Source organism: Diadema setosum, chromosome 7 (genome assembly GCF_964275005.1).
Source record: "Diadema setosum chromosome 7, eeDiaSeto1, whole genome shotgun sequence".
NCBI lineage: Eukaryota > Metazoa > Echinodermata > Echinoidea > Diadematoida > Diadematidae > Diadema > Diadema setosum.
The window spans coordinates 17,169,672-17,196,798 of NC_092691.1; the positions used below are offsets into that span (position 1 = coordinate 17,169,672).

Sequence of the window (27,127 nt, forward strand, 5' to 3'; positions counted from 1 at the left end):
AAATTATTTCCATTTTCAGAGTACATGTATTAATATGTTTGTGTTGTCCCTGTCAAGAAAAAAAAAAAAAGCTACAGCAATTTCGTCTCAACCGTGAATGACATTTTACATCAATAACAATGAATAGACTTCATGTTGCACTTAACTGTACCATTAATTGTTGCATGATATCCCATTACTGATATGATAGCTCCTAGGAGCAGTAAATAGCTACACATTAACAGCATCAAGCGGCCCCATTTTCTACATGAAAGACAATATTTCATTTCCTAGGCCATTTTTTTTATTTTTTATTTATTTATTTTTTTTTTTGCTAAAGGTGTCTAATAGCTTCATTGTGTACTCCTAATTGTTGCAGTATCACTGCCTTGCAGGGCACTTTACAACAAAAAGGTCTATTGTCACAAGAAACTTTTTTTAACCATTGAGTTGGCCAGATCCTGTTACCATCAAATTTTCTCTAGTGGGAAAATAATCGTGATAAGCAATAACAAAAACCTTGGGTGGTTAACATTCATCTGCATCACAGAGAGGTACAGTTAAAATGCAGCGGAGTGGATAAGATGGATGGAATAGACAGTACTGATTTGCATTTTGCCAGAAATGACAGCCAAATATTTGCCTTGTTCACCATATTTATTTTGTACTTACTTTGCACACAATAATATACATCAACACAAGATTCATTAACCATGAAAGGTTGAAAAGGTTACAGTCTTTTCAAATAATCAACTGGTCAGCATGATGTGGACATCACCATGTCCACAATGTCAAGGGAATGGTGTCTAGGAGCTTTCTTGCTCCTTCTCTTCTTCCGCCTTGTCCATATTCTGGATCGTTGTGCCCAGGATACCCTCAATGTCTTTAATAACAAACTGAAAGAGAAAGGAAAATAAATAATACTAGGGTGACAGGGCTCAATGTACCTTGGTACGACCAGTTTGAAAATACTAAGAAAACAGCACTACATACCATATTGCACTACTAGATTAAAAATGAGAGCCAAAAATCACTGGTACAGAACATTCCCACCCAAGAATTATCAGTGACTCTTCTTTGACTTATGGTAAACAGACACCTAAAGAGAAACTCTGCACCAATCATAGTTATCAGGATGTGGAATAATTGCTATAAGGCCTGAGCAACAATCGCTTTGTATTTCATCATGTATTTGATCTTAAAAATGTCCTATAAATCACCTGAACTGTACAATTTTTATTATGTGTCATGGTGGTTAGTATCAGATCTGAAACAGATAAATTCACTCTTCAGAATAAAAGAAATAGTTTTCCAATACACACAATAACCTCATTGGAGTTGTTGTAATTTGAGTCTAAATAATTTGAGAATCCTAAGGTGCTGCTTTTTCCAATCTAGTAAATCTCATTGCAGAACAAGCATGCCCCATGCAAGTCATCTTAAAAACAAATAAACAAAAACCTCTCATCCCTACTATTTCAAAGCTGATACCATGCAATTTATAGTTAGAATACTGACCAACCCTGAAGCCATCTTCATAATACTGTAAAACCAGAAATGTTTGCATGCACTTTAATTTTGCGAATTTCACGAGAGCCAAGATATGCAAAATTGAAATGAGCATGAAAGTTCTTGTCTACAGTTTATGTATTGAATGCCGGTGGCAATTTGCAAAAAATTCACGCCGCGAAAAAGGCCATTGGCTGCAATTCGTGTAAATCTTGTGCATTTCTTGCTTTACAGAAACTACCATTGCTACTCTGAGGTTCTGAGGCCACCATGTTTTGCCACAAAGTTTTATTCTACTCTCGACTTTTAAGTTCCTTTTGATGGCTTGAGCCCCTCATATGTTACTCCTTATTCATCAAACCATCACAAACTTGTAGTAATTCTCTTGCTTATAATTTTTCCTGTCATTTTACAGCTTATACAAATGTTTCTCCTGAGTAAGTGTCATTAAATTCTTTGAGTCTACAGTAATCCCAAGTTCAAACATATTTTGAACTTCTCATCCCTACTGTTTCAAGGGTTGGTCACTATTCTAACTATAAATTGCATGGCATCAGCTTTGAAATAGTAGGGATGAGAGTTTTTTTTTTCAACTTTGCAAGAGGTATTTGCTGTTAAGAATCATCATTGATTGATAATAGTGGGCCCAACCCTGACCCTGATGCTGCTCTTACCTTGAAGTTAGTTTGGCCTTGCATGTTGGGGGCTGAGATCTCCTGGTGGATGACAGACAGGTTGCGGGCAAAGTTTGCGAGGGCACCCTGAAGCTGTTCTCCCACAGCTAGCATCCCAATGCCCTCACGCTTAAAGCTGTCAATCAGTGTGAACACAGTGCCCTGCTTTTCCTGCAAGATGTGATGGAAATACATCTCATTAGACATTTATTGTCACAAGAACTGTCCATGGTTTAATTGCAATGATAATAGTATTAAAATTCATCATCCCATGTAGAAATCACTTGGTCCCACAAATGAAGCAATTTGACGGTAATAAACTCGCCTGCTATAACGAACGTATGGTATCAGTGAAGCTCCACTTTCTGATTCTCTTACTGCCACTTCCTTGAACGACAAAATATCCTAAACTCAGTGTCATACATACATGCATAGTGGTATTTATTCTTAAAAAGAACAGACGGCACACTATTCAGTCATACAGTAATTGGTGAAACAATTCGCAGCACAAGAGTAAATCATCACAGAGGGTCACACATAGCAAATGGACTGTTTTACGGAGGGCCAACAGTGAGGCCCCAGTTTGGATTCAAATTCAGAATATCATAGAAATAAAAGCCACAAGCATACTCTTGGAAGGAAAAGCTTTTATCTAGACCACTGTGATCCAAGTCTCTATGACCTCTACAACACTGAGGGAATGTTAATGCATGTAGAGTAGCTGCAGCTGCAGCTGAAAAGGAAAAAAAGTGAAGGTGGCATGCATGCTGCTCATCTGGACGTTTGTACAGTATTAAAGAAAGTATTGTTCAAAATACCCTCTCCCCTTTTAAAATGACAGTAAATTATCAAAAGAAACTTCTCCAGTATTTCACTCCAATGTCTCAATGTAATGACTTGTGTGACAGGTATATGAAAAAGCTGTCTATTAAAGTGAATTTCCACTTTCCAATATGCATGAATATTTTTGGATGATAACTGTGACTTATGTACTGATTTATTCTGCAAGTGTCATGTGAACTAGTGTGCGACTATTTGTCTATTCAGTGACTATTACACAAGGCCTACACCCACTCAGTCGGCAGCATGATCTCCATTGCCAGTTTATACAATCTGGCCATAAGTCTACTAGGTTGAATAACGAAATAAGATTGAAATGCGTGTAAAAACCATACGTTTCACACAACAAAGGATACCTTTATGTCGTAACCAATGCCATGAGCCCGGCACATCTGAAAGAACACACTGTAATGGATGACCGTCAAGTTGGTGTGTAGGAGGCGGGTGCTCATGACAGCATATCGTGATGGGTTAGCTGGCGTCTGCATCAAACCAATATTCCAAGAGAAAATAAGATACAAGGTTTTCAATCAGTATTACTAAAACATAAACAAAACAGGAGTAAAGATATAGCACACAAAAAACAAAAACAGCAGAGACTCAAACTTAAGAATGGACAATGCCTTGTATTTTCAAACTTGTAGATGAATTCTTATGGTGGTGGGCAAAGTCCTCTATGCTTTAGTGCACTCACAAATTTTATAATCAAAATGACATATGCTCTTAACCAGGGCACTGCAGGTACTTACCAATATGCCTGACAGTTTGATGAACTGGTGCTCAAAGTGCTTCTAGTCAAGCATCACTACTATAGGCACTTAACATGTACTTCAACATCTCTGGCAAATAGCTGTATTGCTGTTACCAGCTTAAAATTTTATGAGGACACATACAAAATCAACTGCTAGTCATGATGATTTGGTTAATGAGAGCTATGCAAAATTTGCAAAATTTGCAGTCATCCAAATTCCATACCACTGTTTCTCCCAGTTAAAGGAAGTTATGACAAGTTCTGCCAAGGAGTATACACATAGATAACTCAATTTTTCTGTGCTTTGCTTGTACAATTTCCTACACAGGATAAATGTAATATGCCATAGTCTCACCTCTGGCTCAATGTACTCAAACTTTCTCCTTAGTGGGGTCTTCTTCTTTTCTTTTTTGACTGGTGGCACATTGAAGACATAGTTGTCAGTGTCCAAGGTGCCTGAGGTAACATACAGCATTAGCTGTGTCATGGCCACACTGTCATCATACCACAGGTTCAGATCCACAGCCCACAACTTCTGTTCTTGCTGCAGATAAAGATGGGACAAGAAAGACAGCTTACTTAATATAAATTAATGTTATGTGTCTGCCTTGATTACATGTAGTGATGGTGTTTCTGAGAAATGTACAATAACATGCAAACAGATAACGTTAACATGGAATTCTTCACCGAGGAAATATTCAAAAATTTTGTGCTCTGCTGAATTTGTGCAATGATAGACAAAACACTCAGGAGATATCTCCACATAAATCCTCTTGTATGCTAAAACATGAACCAGCAATGTGGACTGAAATTGGTTCAGTACCAAAAAAAAAAAAAATAATAATGAAAAATGCACAAAATTTTCCATCTTTTCAGTATGTCACTATCTGTCATCACATTTTAGTCTGCTTTTAAATGCTTTAGTTTGACATCCAAAAAGGAAAAGGACATCAAGATGTAAACATGTATGTGACTGAACATTTCTCTTCACTGAAAGCTATAATTTTTTATCTGTCTGAGCTATTTGTCGAATGTTCACCCCTTGGCAAGTAAAGTTCCAACAACTGTGTAAACTTTGCAATGTTCATTTCTGCCATTTCAAATTGTGCAGACGATATTTTTTCATCATAGTTGTCCACACATCTTTTTATGCATACAAACTAGTTTTCTAATAGCCAATTTGAAGTTCTTACTGTTGGCAGTCAGAAATGAATAAGAAGTGATACAACAAATTGTCCGCTGCTCCAATTCATGTATGCTGCAGGAAATAATTGCTCTCTCTCTTAATAACTATTGGCCCAAACTGAGTTATACATACCAACACAGGGTCTATGAAAGTGACAAAGTCGACAGCAAAGTAGCCCATGACCCCACGCTGCCTGCAGCACTTGGCAATCTTCATGCACGCCTCATTCAGCAAGCTGGCATCTACTGATGACTGGGGCACTGACAGCCCCCAGCAGTTGAAAGGTGAGTCTGCATGGATCTGGTCACCGGCTGAGATTATTGAGGTACGTCCAGTGGGCTCTATCAGTATATTGACCGTCAGGGATGTGACATTCTCGGATGGGGGACAGGCCTCTATCACGCCACCTGTGCAAAGCAAACATAAAAAAAAAAATTAGTACTTGGCCTGTCTGGAGTAAATCTATTTTGTTTCTAAAAGTTACGACTTGGCTTAAAGGTCTTGTTTTAGCAAAGAGAATCTGTGTGACACAATGTACAGGAGTTCATCTGACAACTCTGGATCATCAGAAGGCAGTTTTCCCATTTTGCTAGACCTTTCAGCAAGTCTTGACACTCGTCACCACTGTAATCTGATTCACAGGTGTAACAATGCTTTTGGGAATACAGGTTCTCCATCAAAATGGTTACAGAACTACTCACTAAACAGAAGGCATATCATGCCACACTTGACAATATAAACTCAAGGACAGCTAATCTCCACTCTAGGGATCATCAGGGATCTGATTGGGCCAGCAATGCTTCACTGTGTGTCCAGACACTTGAAAATTAAACAAACAGGCATTACACGCCATGTACACGGTGCACAAAGACATGTAAATTAATGCAAAATTTCATCCTCCTTGGAGACATATTGCTCAACAGAGTTCAAATAAAGTTTGGCAGTGCATAAAATATTGTAGAATTGTTTACATGACTCTAACTATGAAAAAAAAAAAATGTGCACCAAACCTTAAAAAACAAATCATGAAGGATGACAGAAGCAAGAGGAGCAGTGACAAAAGCTCATGTCAAACTTGACTTCATACCCTTTGAAAATCTGCTCAAGAGCTGTGGGTTGAGGTAGAAAACCATACACAATGATTATGGTTGGTCTGACAACATTCACTCTTCAAAATCATGGAGATTTCAAAGAGCCATTAGGTATACACTTCTGTATTACATGAATCTCAGTGGAGAACAATATCATATTCTCTGGTCAAGATATGCCAAAGTACGATCTTCAAACTATCATGGAGCCTCCTGTAGAATCAGGGAGACTTAGCAGCTTTGTAATAGGATGGAGGAATGTACGTTTGATACAGTACCTTGACTGAGGAAGGCTTCCAAGAACTTCTCCCACGATGGGAAAAGCTTCTTATTGACTGGTGTAGCATATTCAGCTAGGATGTCAGGAATCTCTGCATGGATCTTGATAAACGCTGGCTCCTACACAGGTGGAAATTCATATTACAGACTTATTATTTTGTTCATTTTTTTTTTTTCATTTGATTTGCTTGCACCCACTTTACAGTCTACCCACAGGAGATTGGTTCTTTAATATAGGAAAGGGTGTATTACACATATATATGTAAGAGAGGTAATTTATCTTAAGAGTCATTGAAATGCAAGAGCTTCTTCCTGTATCACACATGTAAATGTCAGAGAATTAATTCATCTTAAGAAGTGTTGAAATGCAAACCCCTTTTCATTCACATGTTTGCTGAATTTTTTTTTTTTTTTTCACTGCCCTAAATTAAAATGAAATAGAAGGGCATGAATCAGGAGGTAGACATGACTAGACTCTTGCCTTCACTGTTATTGCCAAAGTATACTTCAGAGTAACAAGAAGCAAGGTAAAGATTTAGCATACACAAGGTGCAGACTTCCACCTGTGATGCTGCTCAGGTTTGGAAAGCTTACCTGTGCCCACTTCTTGGTCCACTTCTCACCATACCGCTGCTCTTCCTTCCTTGCCCAGGCGTGGCAACGGAGGTTGGGAGTGATGTCACAATAGGCTATGCCCCGCCCGTCAAACTCGTCATCTAGCTTGAAGAGGTAGCGCTTTGTGTTCAGATTCTCAGTCACCAACTGGGCAAGGCTCTCATGTAACTGGAATAGGATAGGAAAAAGCATATAGGTCAAACGTGTGGTTATACTGACAAGCATACAAATTGCATATTTGAACAAAAGAACAGGTATAACACAGATTTATCTTTTATTCCAATTATTTATCCCTATCCCCCTTTTTTTTAGAATCCAGATGTAAATAACCAATATTTCACTATATAACATCGTATCTCACAGCATTACAATTGTGTAAGATTGTTGAAATATGATAATTTGTGAAATGGTGGTAGTGAGGCTTCAGTCTCACATATGCTTTAAGCTATTTTTTATTGTTTTTCTTTACTGTGGTATCCCTTGAAGGTGTCATTATAAACATAACAGAAACTACCTCTTCACAAGCATTGCAAACAAACATTCTTCAGCTATAAGGATACCTAATACACCACACAATTTGCATGCATTACTGTTCATATGCTCCACTTCAGCAACTCTGACTCACCTGTCCTGGGAATGATTCTTGCAGTTTTGTTAAGGAGGGTTTAAGGAAGAGGACAAAAAGTGAGGTTTGTGTACACCTAATAGAGTATGATGGACAAGGGATGTTTGGTTTCAGATGATGAACAATGCATATAAGAGTGGACAGATTGTATGATTAGAAATTCAAAACACACAAAAAGGCTCTTCAGCTATGGCTCTATTACCTGCTGTATGCTGTAGATGTCATAGTCTGAGGGAGGAATATCCACCTTGGCACTGGTGAAGATCCTCTTTGAGCCAGACTTTGTGGAGTAGAGGTGAGCAACCTCTGGCTCACTGCCAAGGATGGGTACATCTAGAGAAGAAGCAGAACATTTCCTATTCAACTGCAATGTCATTAGAGTTCATATTCATTACAACTCCTTCAAATAATCATGCCAGGAACATTTTTTTTTTCTATTCTATTCTACTGTCTTTCTGCCTTTTCACATATATACATCAAAGTCATACTTCATGCGAGTTTTCAGCTAACTACTTTTGTTCAAAGTTGTGAACAACATAGACTGGGCCAGGATGTGTGAATGTGTTCCGGACCCACAGCATCTCTAGGTATGAAATGGAGTGAGACCCATACATGTACACTGTATCATGTACATGTGAGGGCATACCGTTATTGTCCCCTCTGTACACAAAGCATAACACTGTCTCTCACAAACAAACATAAAATCACAGTTCTGTATTTTACTGTACACAGTGGAAACTCGATATAAAGAGATCTGATATAACAAAATACCTGATATAACAAATTAATTTCTCCAGTCCCAATGAAATTATTTCCTTTGTTTTGTATTGTCTATTGACCACTGATATAACAAAATATTTGATATAAAGAACTGTCTTGGTCCCAAGGATCTCATTACACTGAGTTTCCATTGTTTGGGAAAGTCTGAACCTATTCTGATGATAATAGTCAAATTTCTGAGTGAAACCCGGGTGATGTGGTCAGCCATGCACACACACTTGCTAGGAAAAAACATCAAAATATGACGTGAACTATGCTGTAACATTCCTATTCACAGCTTGCAATTGTCAGCAAAATACACCTATGTAACATGTCAAGTCAAACTCTGGAAATGATTGAGTGTCTATATGGATGGTCTTCAGTAGTCATTCTGGCTAATTGGATAATGGTAAATGAAAAGGATTATGACCCACCCCCCCCCCCCAAAAAAAAAAAAAAAAAAAAACACACACACACTAAAAACAAAACAAAACAACCAAAAACAAACAGACCAACAAAACAATGGACTTGCACCATCACTAGCCTGACATTCTGTGTTCTTTATTTACCTTTTTCCTTCACATTATTGGCAACAATGGAAACAATGGAAAGTATGCTCTTGATTTTCTTGATTCATGGTCATTACTGTTGTTTTCAAAAAACACCAAATTATTGGTGTTATTTCAAATAGATATGAACATATATATGACTCCATTGCTGCATTCATCCTATACAATATTACTTACGTTTCTAATAAGACAAAGGAATTTGTTTCTCTCTTACCTAACTCCTCTGCCACTGCCAGGTCATCCTTATGCATAACACCAGGAACCACATAAGCCTCCTTGCCAGCAATCAGATTTTTTATCCTCCTTAGCGACCGTGGGCTGTACTTCAGGTACGTTGCTAGGCACATACTATGGGTCTGAATGAAATATTGATGCAGAGAAAGAGCAAAATATCAATGTCTATGTATATGTCATTGCATTCCCTGACAAAGAGATAACAATGAACGGATTTATTACTGTGATTCTGTGTCTTGATTCCACTGGATGGCTTGCATACTTTCACAGGTCTATAGATAATATATAACCACAAAGATTCAAATCTCTCATAGACAGAAACATCTTCTAGCTCATACTCAATATCAGCGAGTTACTGAGATTTCCACATATGTAAACAATTGTATAATAAAACTGCCTGTGAGGCTCCCCCCCCCCCTTTTACAGGTCTTGCCAAATTCTGTCCCTCATTCATGAGATATTCCAGATAATCAGAAAGTTTACACCTTATTGCTCCCTTATCTCTAGCCCATGTCCTTCTCCATCCCACCCCACCAAAGATAGAAAGAAAGGACTGCCATCAACACTGTGAGTTCTTACAGGGAAGCTGTTGATGGCCTCAGGGATGATGATCTTGAAGCGGGATGCCATGTCTTGCTGGTCATCTACACTACCGCTCTTGACTGCATCTTTCAGGCCCAGGAGCTTGTTGTAATATTGAAGGGTCTCATCATTGAGCAGCACCGGTGAGATATAGATCACCTCCACATTGGGGTCTGGAGTAAACAATATTTAGGAGAACAGGCCACTCATTATCCAGTTTATCCACCAGAAAAAACAAACAAACAAACAAACAAACAAAAAAACCCAAACAAACAAGATACTGTAAAAATGAATATTTTCGCGGTGTTGAAATTTTTGCGCACTTCATGCAACTAGAAACTAGCGCAAAAATAAAAGCATGCAAATATTTTTGCTTGACATATACGTTCCAGTAGCTGATGGCTTGATTCCGCTGAATTAAGAATATGTGAAACTCTTCTTACCGGGTCGAGCATTAAAAATTAGTCACACAAAAATATCCACTTTTACAGTGTTGAACAGGATGTGTAACTTAAGTCTTTTGCAAGTGTACTGTATCACATACATACATATATAAAAATGTGCGCATAAAATGCACCCTTAGAAGTATAGATATGCAAATATTTGCACACAAATACAAAAATCATTTTCTGAAATGCAGCAAAATAAGGTCATGTGCTGAGGTGATATGGAAAGAGAAATTATCAATCCATAGTGTGTATCTTATGTCATACTTTAACAGTCACTTACAACATGCACAATCTGCTATAACATATGGAAAACTGTTGAAACTGGTGACATATCAGTCATGAAATTAAACACATAGAAAACCAAGTCAGTTTTTCATTGCTAAAACCCATCAAGGTTCAGTTAGCATACCATGCAAATGAAGGCATCATGCACACAAAATAATGCCTGTAGTACATCCCTGCGAACACAAATAAACGATATTACACATACTTTGTCACTTTAACCAAGGCATTTTATGATTTTATGTGTACTAGAAAGATGCAAAAACTCATCACATGTCAGTTTCAACATGAACTGAATTATGCAATGGCAAATAAATTCATTTCACCACCCCTACCCCCCCCCCCCCCAAAAAAAGTGTCCAATTTCATACAAAATAAATTATCCTTTTCACAGGCAAAAACCAAACTTCAAAAAGTAAATTTTCATACGCCTACTTTATGTTTCACATTCCATAATCAACCAACTTTTCTCGGCCAAGCTTATGGGATGGTGCTTCACTGTTGTGACCTTTCAACATGCCAAGAAGGCACTGCAAACTGCACTTCATGTAAATATTGCATAGACCAATGCACGACACATTAAAGGGACTGTACAGTACTGGTTGAGGTGGGGATTCATGTTTTCAACATTCCTAAGTGAGATATTGAGAAACCTCTTATGAAATATGAAAGAGCATGTAATTTCAAGAATGATTCAACATTTACTTGATGAAAATTGGTTTTCAAATGGCTGAGATATCCAAAAAATTGATAAAAATAAAAGGCGACAGGCCACGCTTCTTATTAGGATCTCTTTGTTTCACCTTGTTTTGGGATATCTCAGCTATTTCAAAACCAATTTTCATCAAATAAACTTTTGATACCCCTTAGAATTGCATGCCCCTTGACATCTCATAGAGTAGTTTCTGAATATCTCGCGAAACGTTAAAAGCTAAATCCTCACCTCGACCAGAACTGTTCACACCCTTTAACTGTACCTGCAAGGTATGTGCAGAAATGATCACACAGAATTAAATTCCTATAAGATACTTAAAAAAAAAAAAAAAAAAAAAAAAAAAAAATGGGTCTTGTAATGGGCCAACTAATCATTTTGTAATTTTCTATTTCCCCTACCTTGTAAGTCACACAATCTTGCCATTTGCTGGTTCTGTTGGATGTTGAAGTCCCCAATGGTTGACCTGATCTTATGTGAGTAGCCTAGTGATGGTATGTGTATGAGGACCCGCCTTGACTGCTGGATCCGGTCCCATGACTTTTGAAGCAGCTGCACCAATTTGGGACATGGAATAAAGAAAGACAAAAACAAACATACACAATGAGCAAAGTTACATCTGAATGTATGCCAGTGAAGAGTGTGCATGAACAGAAGCATGAAAAGATTAACCCTATTCTAACTGAGGGGGGTCATATTGACCCCCCCTCGAGATTTCGCGCCACGATTCCGCAACAAAATGTGTCGTTTCATGACTTTTTTCACGAAAGTCTCCCGCATATTTTGAGACCAAATTTGCGACGTCAGGGTACACCGTTCTGAAGTTGCATAATGTTTTGCATATGCATGTCAACCCCAAAACAGCTCAAAGTCATGATATTGTGTGCAAATCCAATGCAAATTGTGGGGTTTTTTTGAAAATTGACATAAATTAGATTATTTCTACCTTAAATCATTGAAATTAATCAGTTCTAATGTAGATAAGCTTGAAAAAGTGACTGCAACAAATTTTGGAAAAAAAAACCGATAGAAAACAAAAGGTCGTAAAAACAAAGAATACATAAGAAATTAACAAAACAATAAAAAACAAAAGAAAATGATTTTGATTGTGCCATTCTTTTTTTACAAGAAAAGTGTTTAACGTGTCTTGAGGAATTCTGACGCAAAAATCTAGCAATCCTTCAGTCTTTTTAATGGAGTTACAGGTGAAAATATGACTTCATGCATAAATTTGCATAATTAATTTACTATGAATAAAAAATCAATATTTTTGTATTATACATCTGACTCTATGTTCAGGCAAAATTTTGCGGCAATAACGCCATCGGCAGCCGATATCTGAAGGGGGTAAAGTAAAGATTTGGTCTCAAATAGCCCAGTTAGAATAGGGTTGAAGTGAATACAGATCTAAGAGAAGAATACATCTTACTCTAGGATCATTCATGCAGGAAAACCTCACATGAGCATATTCTTGCACTGAATAGTGACTCACCTTAACCCTTCTCCTGAATGAATCTAGATGATTTTTCCTGGTGATCTTGAGCTGCTGTTTGACCTTTGACATCTTGACATTCATAACCCACGTGATTGCAATGACACCAGCAGCCCACTTCTTGCGTCGATATTCCAGGTAGGCAGTGCGATCTTTGTGCCTAGTGCACCAGATGGAATAAGAGGAATGTGCAAAGAAATGCAACTTAAAGGACAAGTTCACCTTCATAAACATAAGGATTGAGAGAATGCAGCAATATTAGTAGAACACATCAGTGAAAGTTTGAGGAAAATTGGACAATCGATACAAAAGTTATGAATTTTTAAAATTTTTGTGTTGGAACCGCTGGATGAGGAGACTACTAAGGCTCGTGATGTCATATGAGTACAACAGTATAAAGAAAATGTAAAGAAAATTCAACATATTTTCACTTTTTTCGCATAATAAAAGAGCACTTGACTTGCCTCTTTCTAAAGGCAATGGGAATAATATTACCCATAACATACATCAGTAACGAGTCAAGGGAATGTGTACTTTTTTCAAAAGATGAAATTTTGTGAAATTCTCTTTATATTTTCCTTATATTGTTGTACGCATGTGACCTCATACACTGCAGTAGTCTTCTCATGCAGCGGTGACTGCACAAAAACTTTAAAAATTCATAACTTTTGAACGGATTGTCCGATTTTCCTCAAACTTTCCCTGATGTGTTCTACTAATATTGCTGCATTCTCTCAATCCTTATGTTAATGAAGGTGAACTTGTCCTTTAATCAACTGTGATGATCAAACCTTTGATGCAAATACATATGCTCGAACTGATTATATAAGTTGTCACTTATTCCACCATAATTGTATTGTTGTTCTTCAGCAGATGTACTTATATTTCATGCTCTATAAGTCAAACACTCATGGGGTGATCCAGCATTTTCTGCTATAGGTCCAAAACTTTGGAATGATCTTCCAACACTCTTCCCCAAAGTTCTGCAACAAACAAATTCAACTCAAATCTTAGAACAGTACTTTATTTACAATTGAATTATCCATGCTTTGACACTTCTCATTGTTGATTAACTTCTCCACTGCTCCTGTGTATCATGCCATGTGTACTTCATTGTCTGTATCAAAGTACCATGAGTGTCAAAAGGCGGATCTCTGCACTACTGTATGCCAGTAGCCACCACCATTCTTATTATCATCATTACTATCTAAATATCTTATGTATACTCATATTGCACACAAATTATTCAAAAATCTGGCAAGATCAGTCAATTGTGGAGTGTGTTTTGGTAAAATATCACAGACCAACTCAGTGAATGTGACTTTTGGCAAACCTGCACACTCACCAAGTGTGACTATGACCAATGTACATTTGGCATGAGCAATAGCTTATCAGCCGGTTTGGTAATACCGGTATCACAGTCACGGGTAAAAGTAAACAGTGATCAATGGCTTATAAGCTAGGTGGGTAAAATTACTGCCATGTCATAACAGAACAACATGCAAGTACGAGGTATTCACACGTGAGTTTTATTTGGGAGGTGTAAAGGACAAATGATTTCTCACATCCGCCAGGTTGCTTGGATCTTGCACACAGCCATGTGCTGTCCGTCCGAAGCCAGAAATCGCTGTCCAGGTTGCTTCATGATGGTGGTCACGTCATCTATATTCATCACCATACTGAGAATGATCTCCTTCGAGGGGGGCCGGTTCAATTCATATTCTATAGCGAGATCAGCCAGTCTGCAGCAGGACAGAAAAGAATGTACTTACAATTAAATCTGATGTATATAGATGCTATTCTGAGCCTAATATGTATGTGATACAAAATGTATGGGATACTTTGAAGAGATAAAGCCAATAAGGCAGAAATGCCTTAAAGGGACATTCCAGACGATTTTCATAATTTCACATCATGTAGTACATAAAGCGACAACTGCATGTATAGATTTGTGGAATTAATTGTGGTTCTTGATCAGAGAAACAATACTTTGAAAAACCTTAAACAAATTACACTGAACAAGGATGATGACATAGGAGGTTCACATATTTCAGAAATGTAGCAGTGCCATTCCATTACAATATCGCTTGCTTGCGAGTTCACCTGTGTATAATCTATGCATGCCTTCTTCTTTTGTTCTGCTTCCTTGAGCCCCAACTCATGCATACTTATGGTGACTCTGCCATGTCATCATCCTTGTTCATTGCAATTTGTTTTAAATTTTGAAAATATTCTTATTCTTCATCCCAGTTATCATAAATTCTGAAACTCTGTCCTCAGTATAACTAATTTATAGTTGTTCAAATGCAAAAATCTGAAAATCATCTGGAGGTCTCCTTTAAAGTGTCTGGGTAGTGTTACCAGCAATAGCAGGTTATTCATAAACAGAGTTAAACAAGGAAAATAAAGTTTAAGGTGTTAATTTAAAGTGGCATATCTCTTGATGCTCCCTATCAGAAATCATGGTAAGAATGACTATATCAATATTCAATTGACATTTGTAGACAGGTAGTCAGTACGGGGTACAAACAGGTGGGGGGAAAAAAAGGTAATTAAGAGGTTTGGCATGTACCGGTACATAAATGAACTTTTCAAGTGTTGAAGCTTTGAATATGAGACTCACCTGTCACCATTGATGAAGGCCAGTGGGACGGTATAATCTGTGAGCAGCTTTTGGACGTACTTGAGCATGGTGACAATGTTACCCCATGACAGGCAATAGTGCTGCTTGAAGGCTAAGAAGTCTTTGGTGTGATCCCGCACTTTGCCATGTTGGATCAAAAAGCGATGGTTGAGATGCTTGAACTCACTGGCTGGAGTCGTGGGAGGGGGCTACATGTGGTAGTAAGAAAATAATTTGTATGTTTTATAAAATATTTTAAAGGCAGTTGTGTCTATCCAGTATATTGTATTAAATACATATTACATATCTGTATATATGCACATACCTGTGATACATTCATACATAAACACATGGATTGTAAACTGACACATATATACCACAAATGTTCTGTCTCTGTGGGTTCAGAGTGCTTTAACACAATGAAGTCATTCATGAACCAAAAGTAATCTATCAAATTTGAAAATCACACAGTGCACTGCAAGAAATACTGCTGAATCCTATTAAATGAGTCATCGGGACATAATCTGTCTCTGAAATGAAAATTATTTCATTGGCAGCTTACTCGCCCTACATGAAATGTACCAGAAGTGGCATGTGAGAGTATGTCATAAATTGTAACTACCTTGTTGAAGGGCCCATCAAATGATTATCATACCTTTGCTACAAAATGTATTTTCAACAGACATATCATTCAAAGCAAATTCTCTCTGTTGGTGAAGAGGTCCTGTACTTACCAACGGGTCTAAAGGCTTAGAATTGACTGGCACCAATTCATGTGACTTGGCAGACTTCACTGAGTGGCCACGAGATCTTGGTGAGGCCCAGGAGACAGTCTCATCACTGGGGACTGTCTGTAGTGTCTTTGGGGTGTGGGGATGGTTCTTGGAGTGGGTTACAGGTGCATCGTGGGATCCCAACAGGGCATTGGCATCTAGTTTCACTGGAGCGATGTTGTAGACACCATCTGGATACAATAAAGAAATGATCAAATGAAAATCTGGTGGCTTGTACAAAAACTTTGTTCTTGTTGTGATTTCTTGTAGTTGGGTATTCCTCATCCCTTTGTCTTCAAAATGGTGTGTACATTCCTACTCAAAACATTAAAAAATGCTCTCACCAACAAGCCTATAACAGATTCCACTTAAAGGAGACCTCTGGATGATTTTCAGATGTTTACATTTGAACAACTATAAATTGATTATACTGAAGACAGAGTTTCATAATTTGTGATAATTGGGATGAAGAATAAGAATATTTTCAAAATTTAGAACAAATTGCTATGAACAAGGATGATGACATGGCAGAGTCACCATAAGAATGCATGAGTTGGGGCTAAAGGAACCAGAACAAAAGAAGAAGGCATGCATACATTATACACAGGTGAAGTCGCAAGCAAGCAGTATTGTAATGAAATTACACTGCTACATTTCTGAAATATATGAACCTCCTATGTCATCATCCTTGTTCAGTGTAATTTGTTTAAGGTTTTTCAAACTATTGTTTCTCTGCTCAAGAACCACAATAAATTCCACAAATCTATACATGGAGTTGTCGATTTATGTACTACATGATGTGAAATTATGAAAATCGTCTGGAATGTCCCTTTAATCTACACAGACATCAATTTACACTGCAACCTAGCAGCCCTGGATTGCCAACAAAGCTTACCTTAACAGTAATTATGTACTACATGCACATCAAGGAATGTCTGTGAAGCTTAGCAAACACACAATAAAGAAAAATTTTAATGTGTGCTTCACTATTTCAAAAAAGCAAAAAAAAAAAAAAAAAAAATGTAAATATCATGTGAACTGTCATTCATTTAATGTGTCTTATATTGTTTAATATTTTCCACATCTTACATTCCTTTCTGTATACCATTAAGTATCACTTTAATCTCATTTCTGTAACTATGTAACTTCAAAGGATATGCTTTCCAGTTTGGTAGCAATATGTCATGCACCATATTCATCATTTCAATGTAAGTCAAACACTACCGGAATTGTTGTATTTATAAAGTACCATGAAATCCAACTTTTCAGCTGTGAAACTACCAAACTGAACTATGATTTACACATTTTAACATGTTTTTAATCCTTTTTTTTATTTACAGCAGAAACTGTACACAATCTGCACATAAACTTTCAAGTAAGTGCATTTGTAACTTGCCTCCAAATGGTCCAGATCCTGCCTTCTGCTCCTTCTTCTCCTGCGGATCATGCAGAGTCACCAATCTTTGTCGGACAGGGCTGGGGTCAAGGGTCAACTCAGCAGCAGGTGGGATGAGCCCTCTCTCCATCAGGCTCAGAATACCCTTGCGGGCATCTCGTTCAGTGATTGGTGGAGGCACCATCTGTGCGGTTTCACATATGGGGCAAAGAAGATACAGTGGGCCATATAATGAAAAGGGAAAACTTTATATGTGCATATATATTGAACATCCCCTAGGAGTTAGTAGTCAGTGCCTTCACGTCATCCTTGAGACTGAGGAATCGCAATATAGTCAAAGCCTTCGCTATGACAACTGCTCTTTGACACATTTACACACAATCCTAACATGGAAGACCAAAACCCTTTACACATCATAAAGCATGCAAGATACAGACAGATAACCAATTGACTGTCTGTTAGCTGTGATTAATTTGTTGGTAGCACAGTGCACAGGAAAACATGAAACAACTTCCTGAAATATCTCTCTGAGCTAAGAGGATTTTGCTGAAAAATGCTAGTGCTGTAAAGCTTCTACAGGGTCAATGATCTCCTGAATTCTGTTGAAAGTCATTTATACTTTCGTATACTCTTCAAAACAGGAAATAATTCCACAGCTTTTGAAAGACATTCTACTGTGTGTGTGTGTGTGCGTGGTTTTTTTTTTTTTTTTGTGTGTGTGTGTGTATGTCTTTTGTTGTTGGTGGTGCTGTTGTTGTACACACAGTTCCAGCTGACATCCTAGAATCAGTCAAACTGACGTATGGAAAGAAGCCTCTCTGTAAAAATACACTGACTTGAAGTAAAACTCAGCACCAATTATGAAACGGCAAAGACTTCTTTTTTGGACTGTGCATTGCATGCTACATTTGGCTTCCAAAAGATAAAAAAAAAAAAAAATAATAATAAATTAACTAGAATTATCACTGAAGGTGATTAATACCCCCGCCCCTAGTGTTGCTTTATAGTATGTGATGTCATGAGGGCAATGACGTTAATACCAAGTTTGTGCACAATTTGTCGAATTGGAAACAGAACAATTTTAGTTTACTGTACAATTACAGAGTTGACACCGAGTATAAAACTTACAGCAAATGGAAACATGCTTTCCCCCAGCATCACTACACTTAAAGACCATCATACACACCAAATTTGACCTTCATAGCTTGAATGGTTTATTTTGATACAAAAATGAGTGGTTACCATGGCAACACATTTTCCTTATACTTACACATTGGTGTCTTGCAAAACTACACTTCTAGATCATGATACATACTAAATTTGACTTTAATTGCCTGAATGAAGGAAAAGTTATTCGATCTGCAAGGTTTTGGTGAAATTGTGGTTACCATGGCAACGGTTTGTTTGACAAACACAAAAATTATGTGTTCCACATCTATACCTCAGGGCCATAATGCCTACCAAATTTGGTTTCAATTGCTTGAAAACTGTGGAAGAAGTTCACTCCACAGGCTCTAAAAAAAAATATGCGGTTACCATGGCAACGCATTGTCCGATACAAATACAAAGGACATTTTGCAAATCTACACTTAAAGAGCATCATACACACCAAATTTCACCTTCATGGATTAAATGGTTCAATTTGATACAAAAATGAGTGGTTACCATGGCAACACATTTTTCTTATACTAACACATTGGTGTCTTGCATAACTACACCTCCCGATCATCATACATACTAAATTTGACCATAATTGCATGAATGATGTGGAAGTTATGTGGGTATAATAATAAATAAATAAATAAAATAGAAAAGAAGTTGAAAAGATAATACTTACCTGTGGATCTACTCGGTTTGCCTTTGGTAATACTGCAAGATGTTCTACAGTAGAACCAATGACAACTTTCTGTGGTGGGGGCTGGGTAAAAATAAAGATATGCATACTGTGAATATCATCAGGTTGGACACAAAATGAAAAAATGAAACAATGAAGTCCACAGTTGTGAAGGAGACAATGCTGATCCGTGAAAACTCATAAAGAACAAGGTTTCATTGGAGGTTGCATGTCATACACTTATCAAGACTGAACAAACAAACAAACAAACATCACACGAGACAAACTGCACAGATATCAAAAAGTGCCTAATGTGGACCACAAGGCATCCACTAAGACTGAAATATGTCGTAGAAGTTCTCCATTACAAATTTATGTCTCAACAAAGAGTGAGGTCACTTTCCTATGTTGACATACTGTAAGCATACATAATTTACAATGGCTAAAATGTCAACATTTCATCTCCTTAATACTGGACCTGCTATGCATGATCCTACTGACACATTAGGTTCATATCACAGGGATGATATTAAAGTTTGTTGGAAAAATCTGAAATCAAAATTTTCAGGCAATTTTGATACATAGATAGATGTATAGACTTGAGAAAAAAAAAATCTGAAATCAGATTTAAATCTACAGAACAGCATGCCTGATATCAGAAGACATTCTTACCTTGTGTTTTCTCTTGTCCACAATGAGCGGAAGTGAGACATGGTAAGTTTCACTGATGGCCTTTCTATTCTGAGTGTTTGTTGGATCCCGTAGGAGCTTCATATTTAGGTTGAACTTGCTCTGGACAATGGAGAGAGCAATCAAACAGAATGTTGTCAAAGTCACTTTCCTGGCAAGTACTCTACACAAGACACAGATTGTGGTCTGGAAAGGTAGGTCTAGAAAGCTCCCACTAGGTTCCTATGTTTTGTGTCTTTTTGCTACTTCGGTATGATATGTACACTAATTGCTGAATGTGCTCTGCTGTATGGTTTATGCAGAGTCCATCACTTCATTTGGGAATCAAAGGGGGGGGGGGGGAAGAGACAGAGAAATGTGGAAAGATAGGATTAACAGATGTATAGATCAAAGAATTACACATAAATCAATACACAAAGTTACTATCAAATAGAATGTGGGTTCCAAGGAAGAACCAGTCCATCATGGTTTTTAGAACTCACTGGGTACAATGTCACTAAATCCAAAGGCAAAGACAGAAGTTGCACAAAGAAGAATGACCTTCTTCATTTGAGACATGATTCTTTCATGTGTGTTATACTGCCTATGCACCAATAAAAGAAGGGCCATTTCATACAACATCCCAACACAGAGAGCTTCTTTCTCCTTGGGGTTTATCTCACCTAGGCTACTAGCATCAGGAATATAAAACAGGGCTTGACCAGGCTCAATACCAACGAACCAAGCGGGACAACAGCTACTGTAATAAAGAGCTGGCAGGGGAAAACCCCCAAGACTGAAATGGGATTTGAACAGAATGGGTTGCTGGAAAACAGCTGGCTTAGGGACATTAGCGGAGGGATGAGGGGTTGAAGTAGTCAATTCTATGCCATAACTGTAAATCTATGTTCCAACATTATGTATACGTATATCAAGGCAACTCTATGTCGTAATTTCTTTTCCAGTATGTGTTACATTTCATCATGACAGTTATAACAGATGCACTTAAACCTTTGTAAATTGATGTTTGCAGCAGTTAACCTAAACATTTCAATGGTATCTGGATATGAACAACGTTTTAAAATTCCACTAAATAATCCACATGATTTGTTCTCTACACATATGTGTTCAAGGCAACTGATTAAACCTGTACCATGCAATTTAGTCTCAGGATTTTGGGGAAAAATAGGCAGACCAGTATGAATTTACCTGCTGTCCTGGTGATGGACCAAATGGCCCACCTCCACCTGCTGGTTCAATGGCTGTAAGGCGGTTCCCAAATTTCCTATCAAAGCAATGAAGGATATAAAGATACTACATGGAAACCAGAATGGACTCAGATAATTTGGCATACATAAAGACTGGATCATGACATAAACATAGATACTTTAGATTTATGAATGCATTGTACAGCTTACATGAATTTGCATCTTACATTTCAAGTATGCTGCATGCAGACAAATACTATATGGTGTATATTTGCAACGAAACAAATATTTACATCCAGCCGTCTAGAAATCATCTCAGTATACCTTTCCACATTCATATGAAAGAAGACACCATAACTGCATAACTCAAACTAAAATGTTTGCAATTAAGGACAACAAAAGAAAATTTCTTTTAAATGTAAGAACTATGAATTATGTGATTTGACAGATTACATTTATATGTAAAAATCATCATATTCAGCCAGTCTAACACAGTTATATATCCATATTGGTACTGAAACAATTTTGGTCTTTTAGAAGTTGGACATTGGATGTAAATTCTTTTTGTGATAACATGTAACAAATTATCAATGTTTTGAGTAGTACCAGAATCCAAATAAGTGTGAAATGCAGAATTGCCTTTTTCATATAATGCAAGTAAATGCCTTTGAGGAAATTACAATTGTACATGTACTTATAACCTGCCTTATATTCATTCCAATGGTGGTGGAGTGGTTTGGCATCCTTTGCTATTAAGAAGAGCTCAATACTTTTGTCACTATAAAGGATGTGATTTTCAAACACAAATGAATGATCCCTGCCATTTACCTCATTACATACACGTAACATGTGTTGTAATTTGACTATGAAACACACAGCATAGCATGTAATGTTGTTACAGCAAATTCATTTTATGATGTACATTATGGCACAGCGTACAGTAATTGTTGGTTCAACAGATTTAAACTCTTACCTGTCATTTTTACCAAATCTGTTTGAATTTGGGTCATGAACAGTGCTGAGATCCCATACTGCCTCCCTGTTTATTACAAAAAATAACAAAACAAAAAACCCCAACAAATTAATAAACTTTGAGTGAAAGAAAAATGACAGTAGAAAGAGATCATACTGACAAATGAACAGTGTTTCCATATACATATACAAGCAAGTCCCTGTCATCTGACACACAGTGGACACAAACTGCCAATACAGTCTTTCCTGGGACTTTCATCTGTCTCTCTAGCACTGACTTCTTGTTTCCTGTTTTTGGTTTCGTTTTTGCCAATTAGCTATGCCATATCTGAACAGCAAAATAGATATTGTGCTCTGGCTGCAATGGAAATATGCTTTTTGCTCAAAACATTCGCCGTCATATTGACAGTAACTATCCTACTCTTTTATTTGGCCCCTCCTAGGCCAGGCTGTATGATCTTTCACACAACTCTTACGCTGAGCTGAACATAAAAACATACTTCTCCAAAGCTAAAATGTGCTTTGATATACAGTGTACAATTATAATTGACAGCAGGATGTCTATGTTACAGATGTATAATTCATTCATCTATGGCACTGACTCTTCTCTCCTTCTTTTTAAATCTGTATATCCAGAATAAACAATATTCAATACAACAACAACAACAACAACAACAACAAAACAGTTCACATACGTTGTACACCATTGCAATGTAATAGTAGTCTGTATATACCCAAGTATCATTAACTGGAAAATGTGTAATTTGTACTTTCATTTGGGTTGTTAAAAATACCCATGACATTATTTCACCCCTTCTTGTAATTTTTGAAAAAAAAAAAAATTGATTTGATGTGCACTCTATGTACAGCATAAATATGTACTGGGTAAACTGAACACAGGGCGATCTTCAGTGAAAATGCATTTGATAAAGCATGATATTCCTTGCTGATAATAATATAACATACACAATTACCATTCATTGATGTTTCACATTGCAGAATATCAGTACAAATTACTCACTGTGCAAACCCAGAATCTTGGATCTTTGTCTTTGAATTTGAGTCAACTGAAGGAAGTGTTGTCACTCTGTTGTTTACCACATTCAAGATTTTCTCAGACTGTTCCTGTGGGAATAAACATAAAACTCTGCTGTATCCTCTCATCATTTGACAACATATCATATACTGTACGGGCTGAAATTTTCGCGTACAGATATTTTCGCGAATTGCTACTTGGAGGACATTTTCACGTGTTGTTAATTTCGCGGTTGCGAGGGTCTAACTGCACTTAGTTATTTGCGCATTGTTATTTTCGCGTGTTGTTATTTTCGCGGTTCAAAGGCGATTCGCGAAATTCGCGAAAATAAAACCACCGCGAAAATTTCAGCTCGTACAGTACAACAGACATACGACATATTACAGCTGCTTCCACATTGAAGATCAAACTCCCTTCCAGTGAAGAAAAAACAAACAAACAAAAACTCACATTGCCAGCATAGAAACAATGCTAGCACTCCAAAAGCATGAGGCAAACATAATCATTTCGCCTTTTTAGTTACTTAAAGTAGAATGTAGATACCTATTACGGAAAGGCAGTAAATGACTGCACTGAAGAAAAGCTACATCATAAATATGAGACTAAAGTTGGGAGCAAGAGCAATATGACTTTAATGGCCAGCATCTACATTAATCAGCAAAATGTTCCAAGTTTAGTGCCTCACAACATTAAGATCAACACCAAATTTTCGAATGCACAGACTAAAAGCGTCTTACTGAGATGGGGAAGAGTTAATTTATTAATGTAAAAAACAAACAAACAAACTAACAAACAAGAAGACTACAATGTGAGGCAATGCAGATAGGCAAACAGAACAGTGACCTTGCACACAATAATACCCTCATGTGATACATTGTAGATGCGTGAGACTAAGATGTCAACCTTTCCTGGAGTTTGATTTTGGAAAAGTACTTCACAACACTTTCATCCGTCTCGAAGCTTCTATTATCATACTATGTAATGTAGTTTTATGTAATGTTTTGTTAATTGATAAATCATGATTTTTGAGAAGGTACATCAGAACTTGACGAGTCTCTGTTTAGGATGGCTTAGATAATGAAAAAGAAAGAAAAAGTTACTTTTGGAGCATAATCTAGTCAACATACATCATACATACTACTCTTTCATTGGCACTGAAACAGATTCACACAGTTAGCAGGTCAACCTTTGCAGACTTTTATGGTATGAGAAATGTGCATGTTTTCAGCTGGTGGTTCACACTAATACAAGAACTGACTGAAAATACATGTACAATCCCTTTAATTTTTGCAAGGATTTGTATTAAAGATGCTCATAACAAGAACTAAGCCAGCCAGACCTGTGGATACACTACCTTAATCCCATCCTCTGCCCTCTGGATGGCATTCTCCAAGAGATGTATGTTGACTAGATCCCTGGTTCCTCCAACCAGGCTCTTCTGAAGGAGTTCATCTCGAAGATGCTGTAGGTCCTCCTGCACCTGTTAGTGTTACACAAACAAATCAGGTAACCAGATCATATATCATTTACACATCACAAAATTTCCACACAATATCATACATTATTAGACATGTATGCAATCTGTGAACTTCATAATCGATCTATTGAAGCATTAGATTACAGAGCTCTCTACATACAATGTAGATCTAGACCCCTATGCAGAACTGCATCTGGCGCTAGGCTACATTGTATGTATAGACCCGGTTCTAGGGGTCGTACCAGTAATTCAATAGCTACACAGTAGACCACCTAGTGCGGGTTTACACATGTGTATGCCACAAAAACTTCAGACAATAATTGAAAGTATTTGCAGGCCTAACAAAATTACTGTACTAGGTACTAGTACTACTAACGTTAGAATGAAATAGATCTAACCGTTAGATCTACATTATGTAGGCCTACTTTTTGTCATTTTAGTACAATCAATGTAGGGTTGTGCTAGAGTCTCAAACAATCAGACCTGTCTAAAACAGAACTCTAATGTCAGTCTCTTTCTAACGTTAGACAACTTAACAGCACGTGAGCAGTCTTATCTTGCATAGATCTACCTCCGTGTTGTATATTGTGTGAGACTCTTGTGTGACTTAATTGTGCAGTCAATGATACCACTCCACTATCTATCCACACATCCAGGCCTTAGTTCTAACCTGTTAGATAGACTTGCATTCGATAGTCATGTCAGATGATGAGAATTGCAGAATGCAGTCATTATAAATGTTCGATATCTAATACAACTAACCTACAAGTTGGGGGTTTCTACAACTATAGGCCTAGGGCCTATATGTAATATGGCCCTGTGCGGGGTTATCAAGTTTATTGAGAACCAGTCCGATTGTTTTGAGGTCTTTCAAACTCAGTCAACTCAAAGCGTGGTACGCTCATGGGTGTATGCAAGGGGGGGTCGGGAGGGTCGTACATGTACGACCCCCCCCCCCCCCCAAAAAAAAAATTTTTCAAAAGGTCCACTTTTTGTAAAAGACATTTTTGTTTTTTGAGGGCTTTTTATTCTATATAGGCCTACAACAGGGAAAAAAGTATTGTCAAAAACCTCGTAAATTTCATAACTTAATATGCCATGATTTACCTTATTTCTAAGCCGCACTGCCATGCCGAAAAAGTCACTTTTGTATGCACCAAATGGCAACATTTTAAGATATAAAATTCAAAAACTCCCTACCGTGGGACACCCCCCTCCCCCCGCTCGGTCGCTCCGCTCCCTCGCAAAGGTAAAGGTCCAAAAATTTTGATTACGAGAAAAAATCCTGGATACACCCCTGAGTGTAGACATGATTAGAAAACACTCCGTGAAACTGTTGTCATTCTCGTGATTCTTGACTTGTCTATTTTAAATTCTAGACCTTTCAAACGCCAAATTTATGATTTACAGTCTCGCCTAGCATGAAAGGATTGAAGAAGACAACTGACCTTGACTAAGATTTCTCCGACATCTTCGGGTCGTCGGTCGGCAACCTCTGTCATTTTCACTCTCAGTAGCGAAACGGTTCCAGAAATCTAACGTTAGCTTAAAATCATAACAACATAGGGTCTAGAGCTCTACACCAAATCCGTCTGTCTGTTTCCGAATGGCTCAACACAGAAGGCGGTAATTTACCAGAAAGAATTACATCTTGAAGTGGTTCTTGTTTATAAATAGAATGCCATGCTAAAATCCAGTCGGGCGGGCCTACTGTAGAATACTGGTGCTTTCAATCGCAGCAAATCTCACACGGGTCGGTACGGTTCGCACTTTTTACATGTTCACTTACGTATCGAAGCAACCTGCAAACAACCACTGCTGCGCTGCGCTCATTGTATTGGTCACCCATTCGTGCAAAATAGCCGTCTATGGGGGAGCAGCAAACTTATGGTTCTCCATGTACGAACGTAGAGGACGTTGGACGGATTGTCAACAGATTCCAACCATAGAGCTGTATTTACGTATACAGAGCTCTATGATTCCAACACACCTACCTGTAAGTAACAAACAAAATAGATAGAATAGACAAAGGATTATGCATGTTTTCCGAATCTGTTAGGTGTCCAAGTGGCCAGCTTTAATGCATTTTCCTCCTCATACTCTTGCTATAAAAGAATTCCATGAAACCCAGGCATGAAACATACGTGCTAAATCGTTGTTCTCTAATAAAACGACACTGAAACATGGCAGTCCCTATAAATAACAAGAGATGTCAGCTTTCAAAATAATTAAGTGGCGGATCCAGAGGGGGGGGGGGGGGCGCACCGGGCGCAGGCCCCCTTTTTATTTTTTATTTGTGTGTGTGTGTGTGTTAAAACAAAAGAAATAAAGAAAAGAAATGGGGGCGCATGCGCCCCCTTTAATTTCGCAAAGGCGCCACCCCTTAACTGAATTCCTGGATCCGCCCCTGTAATACATGTATAATGTTGAGCTTGCAATGACACCATCGTTTTAATATAGCCGAGTATTTTTTTTTTCTAATCTGATTATCTTTGGTAGCATGGCAGAGGTTGT

At 37.7% G+C, this 27,127-nt stretch overlaps 1 protein-coding gene across 1 annotated transcript; it reads right to left on the minus strand.

The window, feature by feature from the left end:
* On the minus strand, window positions 1-26,310 carry LOC140230929 (IQ domain-containing protein H-like). The gene is made up of 23 exons (XM_072311069.1): window positions 26,062-26,310; window positions 24,491-24,616; window positions 23,122-23,225; window positions 22,102-22,167; window positions 21,130-21,205; window positions 19,924-20,043; window positions 19,255-19,335; window positions 17,418-17,601; window positions 15,983-16,212; window positions 15,249-15,457; window positions 14,191-14,367; window positions 12,626-12,785; window positions 11,535-11,685; window positions 9,688-9,863; window positions 9,089-9,230; window positions 7,749-7,879; window positions 6,901-7,089; window positions 6,306-6,426; window positions 5,072-5,346; window positions 4,109-4,297; window positions 3,359-3,484; window positions 2,163-2,333; window positions 1-875 (listed from the first exon to the last, which is right to left on the minus strand). The coding sequence occupies exons 1-23, from the start codon at window positions 26,113-26,115 to the stop codon at window positions 786-788; spliced, it is 3,348 nt and encodes a 1,115-aa protein (XP_072167170.1). The 5' UTR covers window positions 26,116-26,310; the 3' UTR covers window positions 1-785.
* Between the last annotated feature and the right edge of the window lie 817 nt (window positions 26,311-27,127).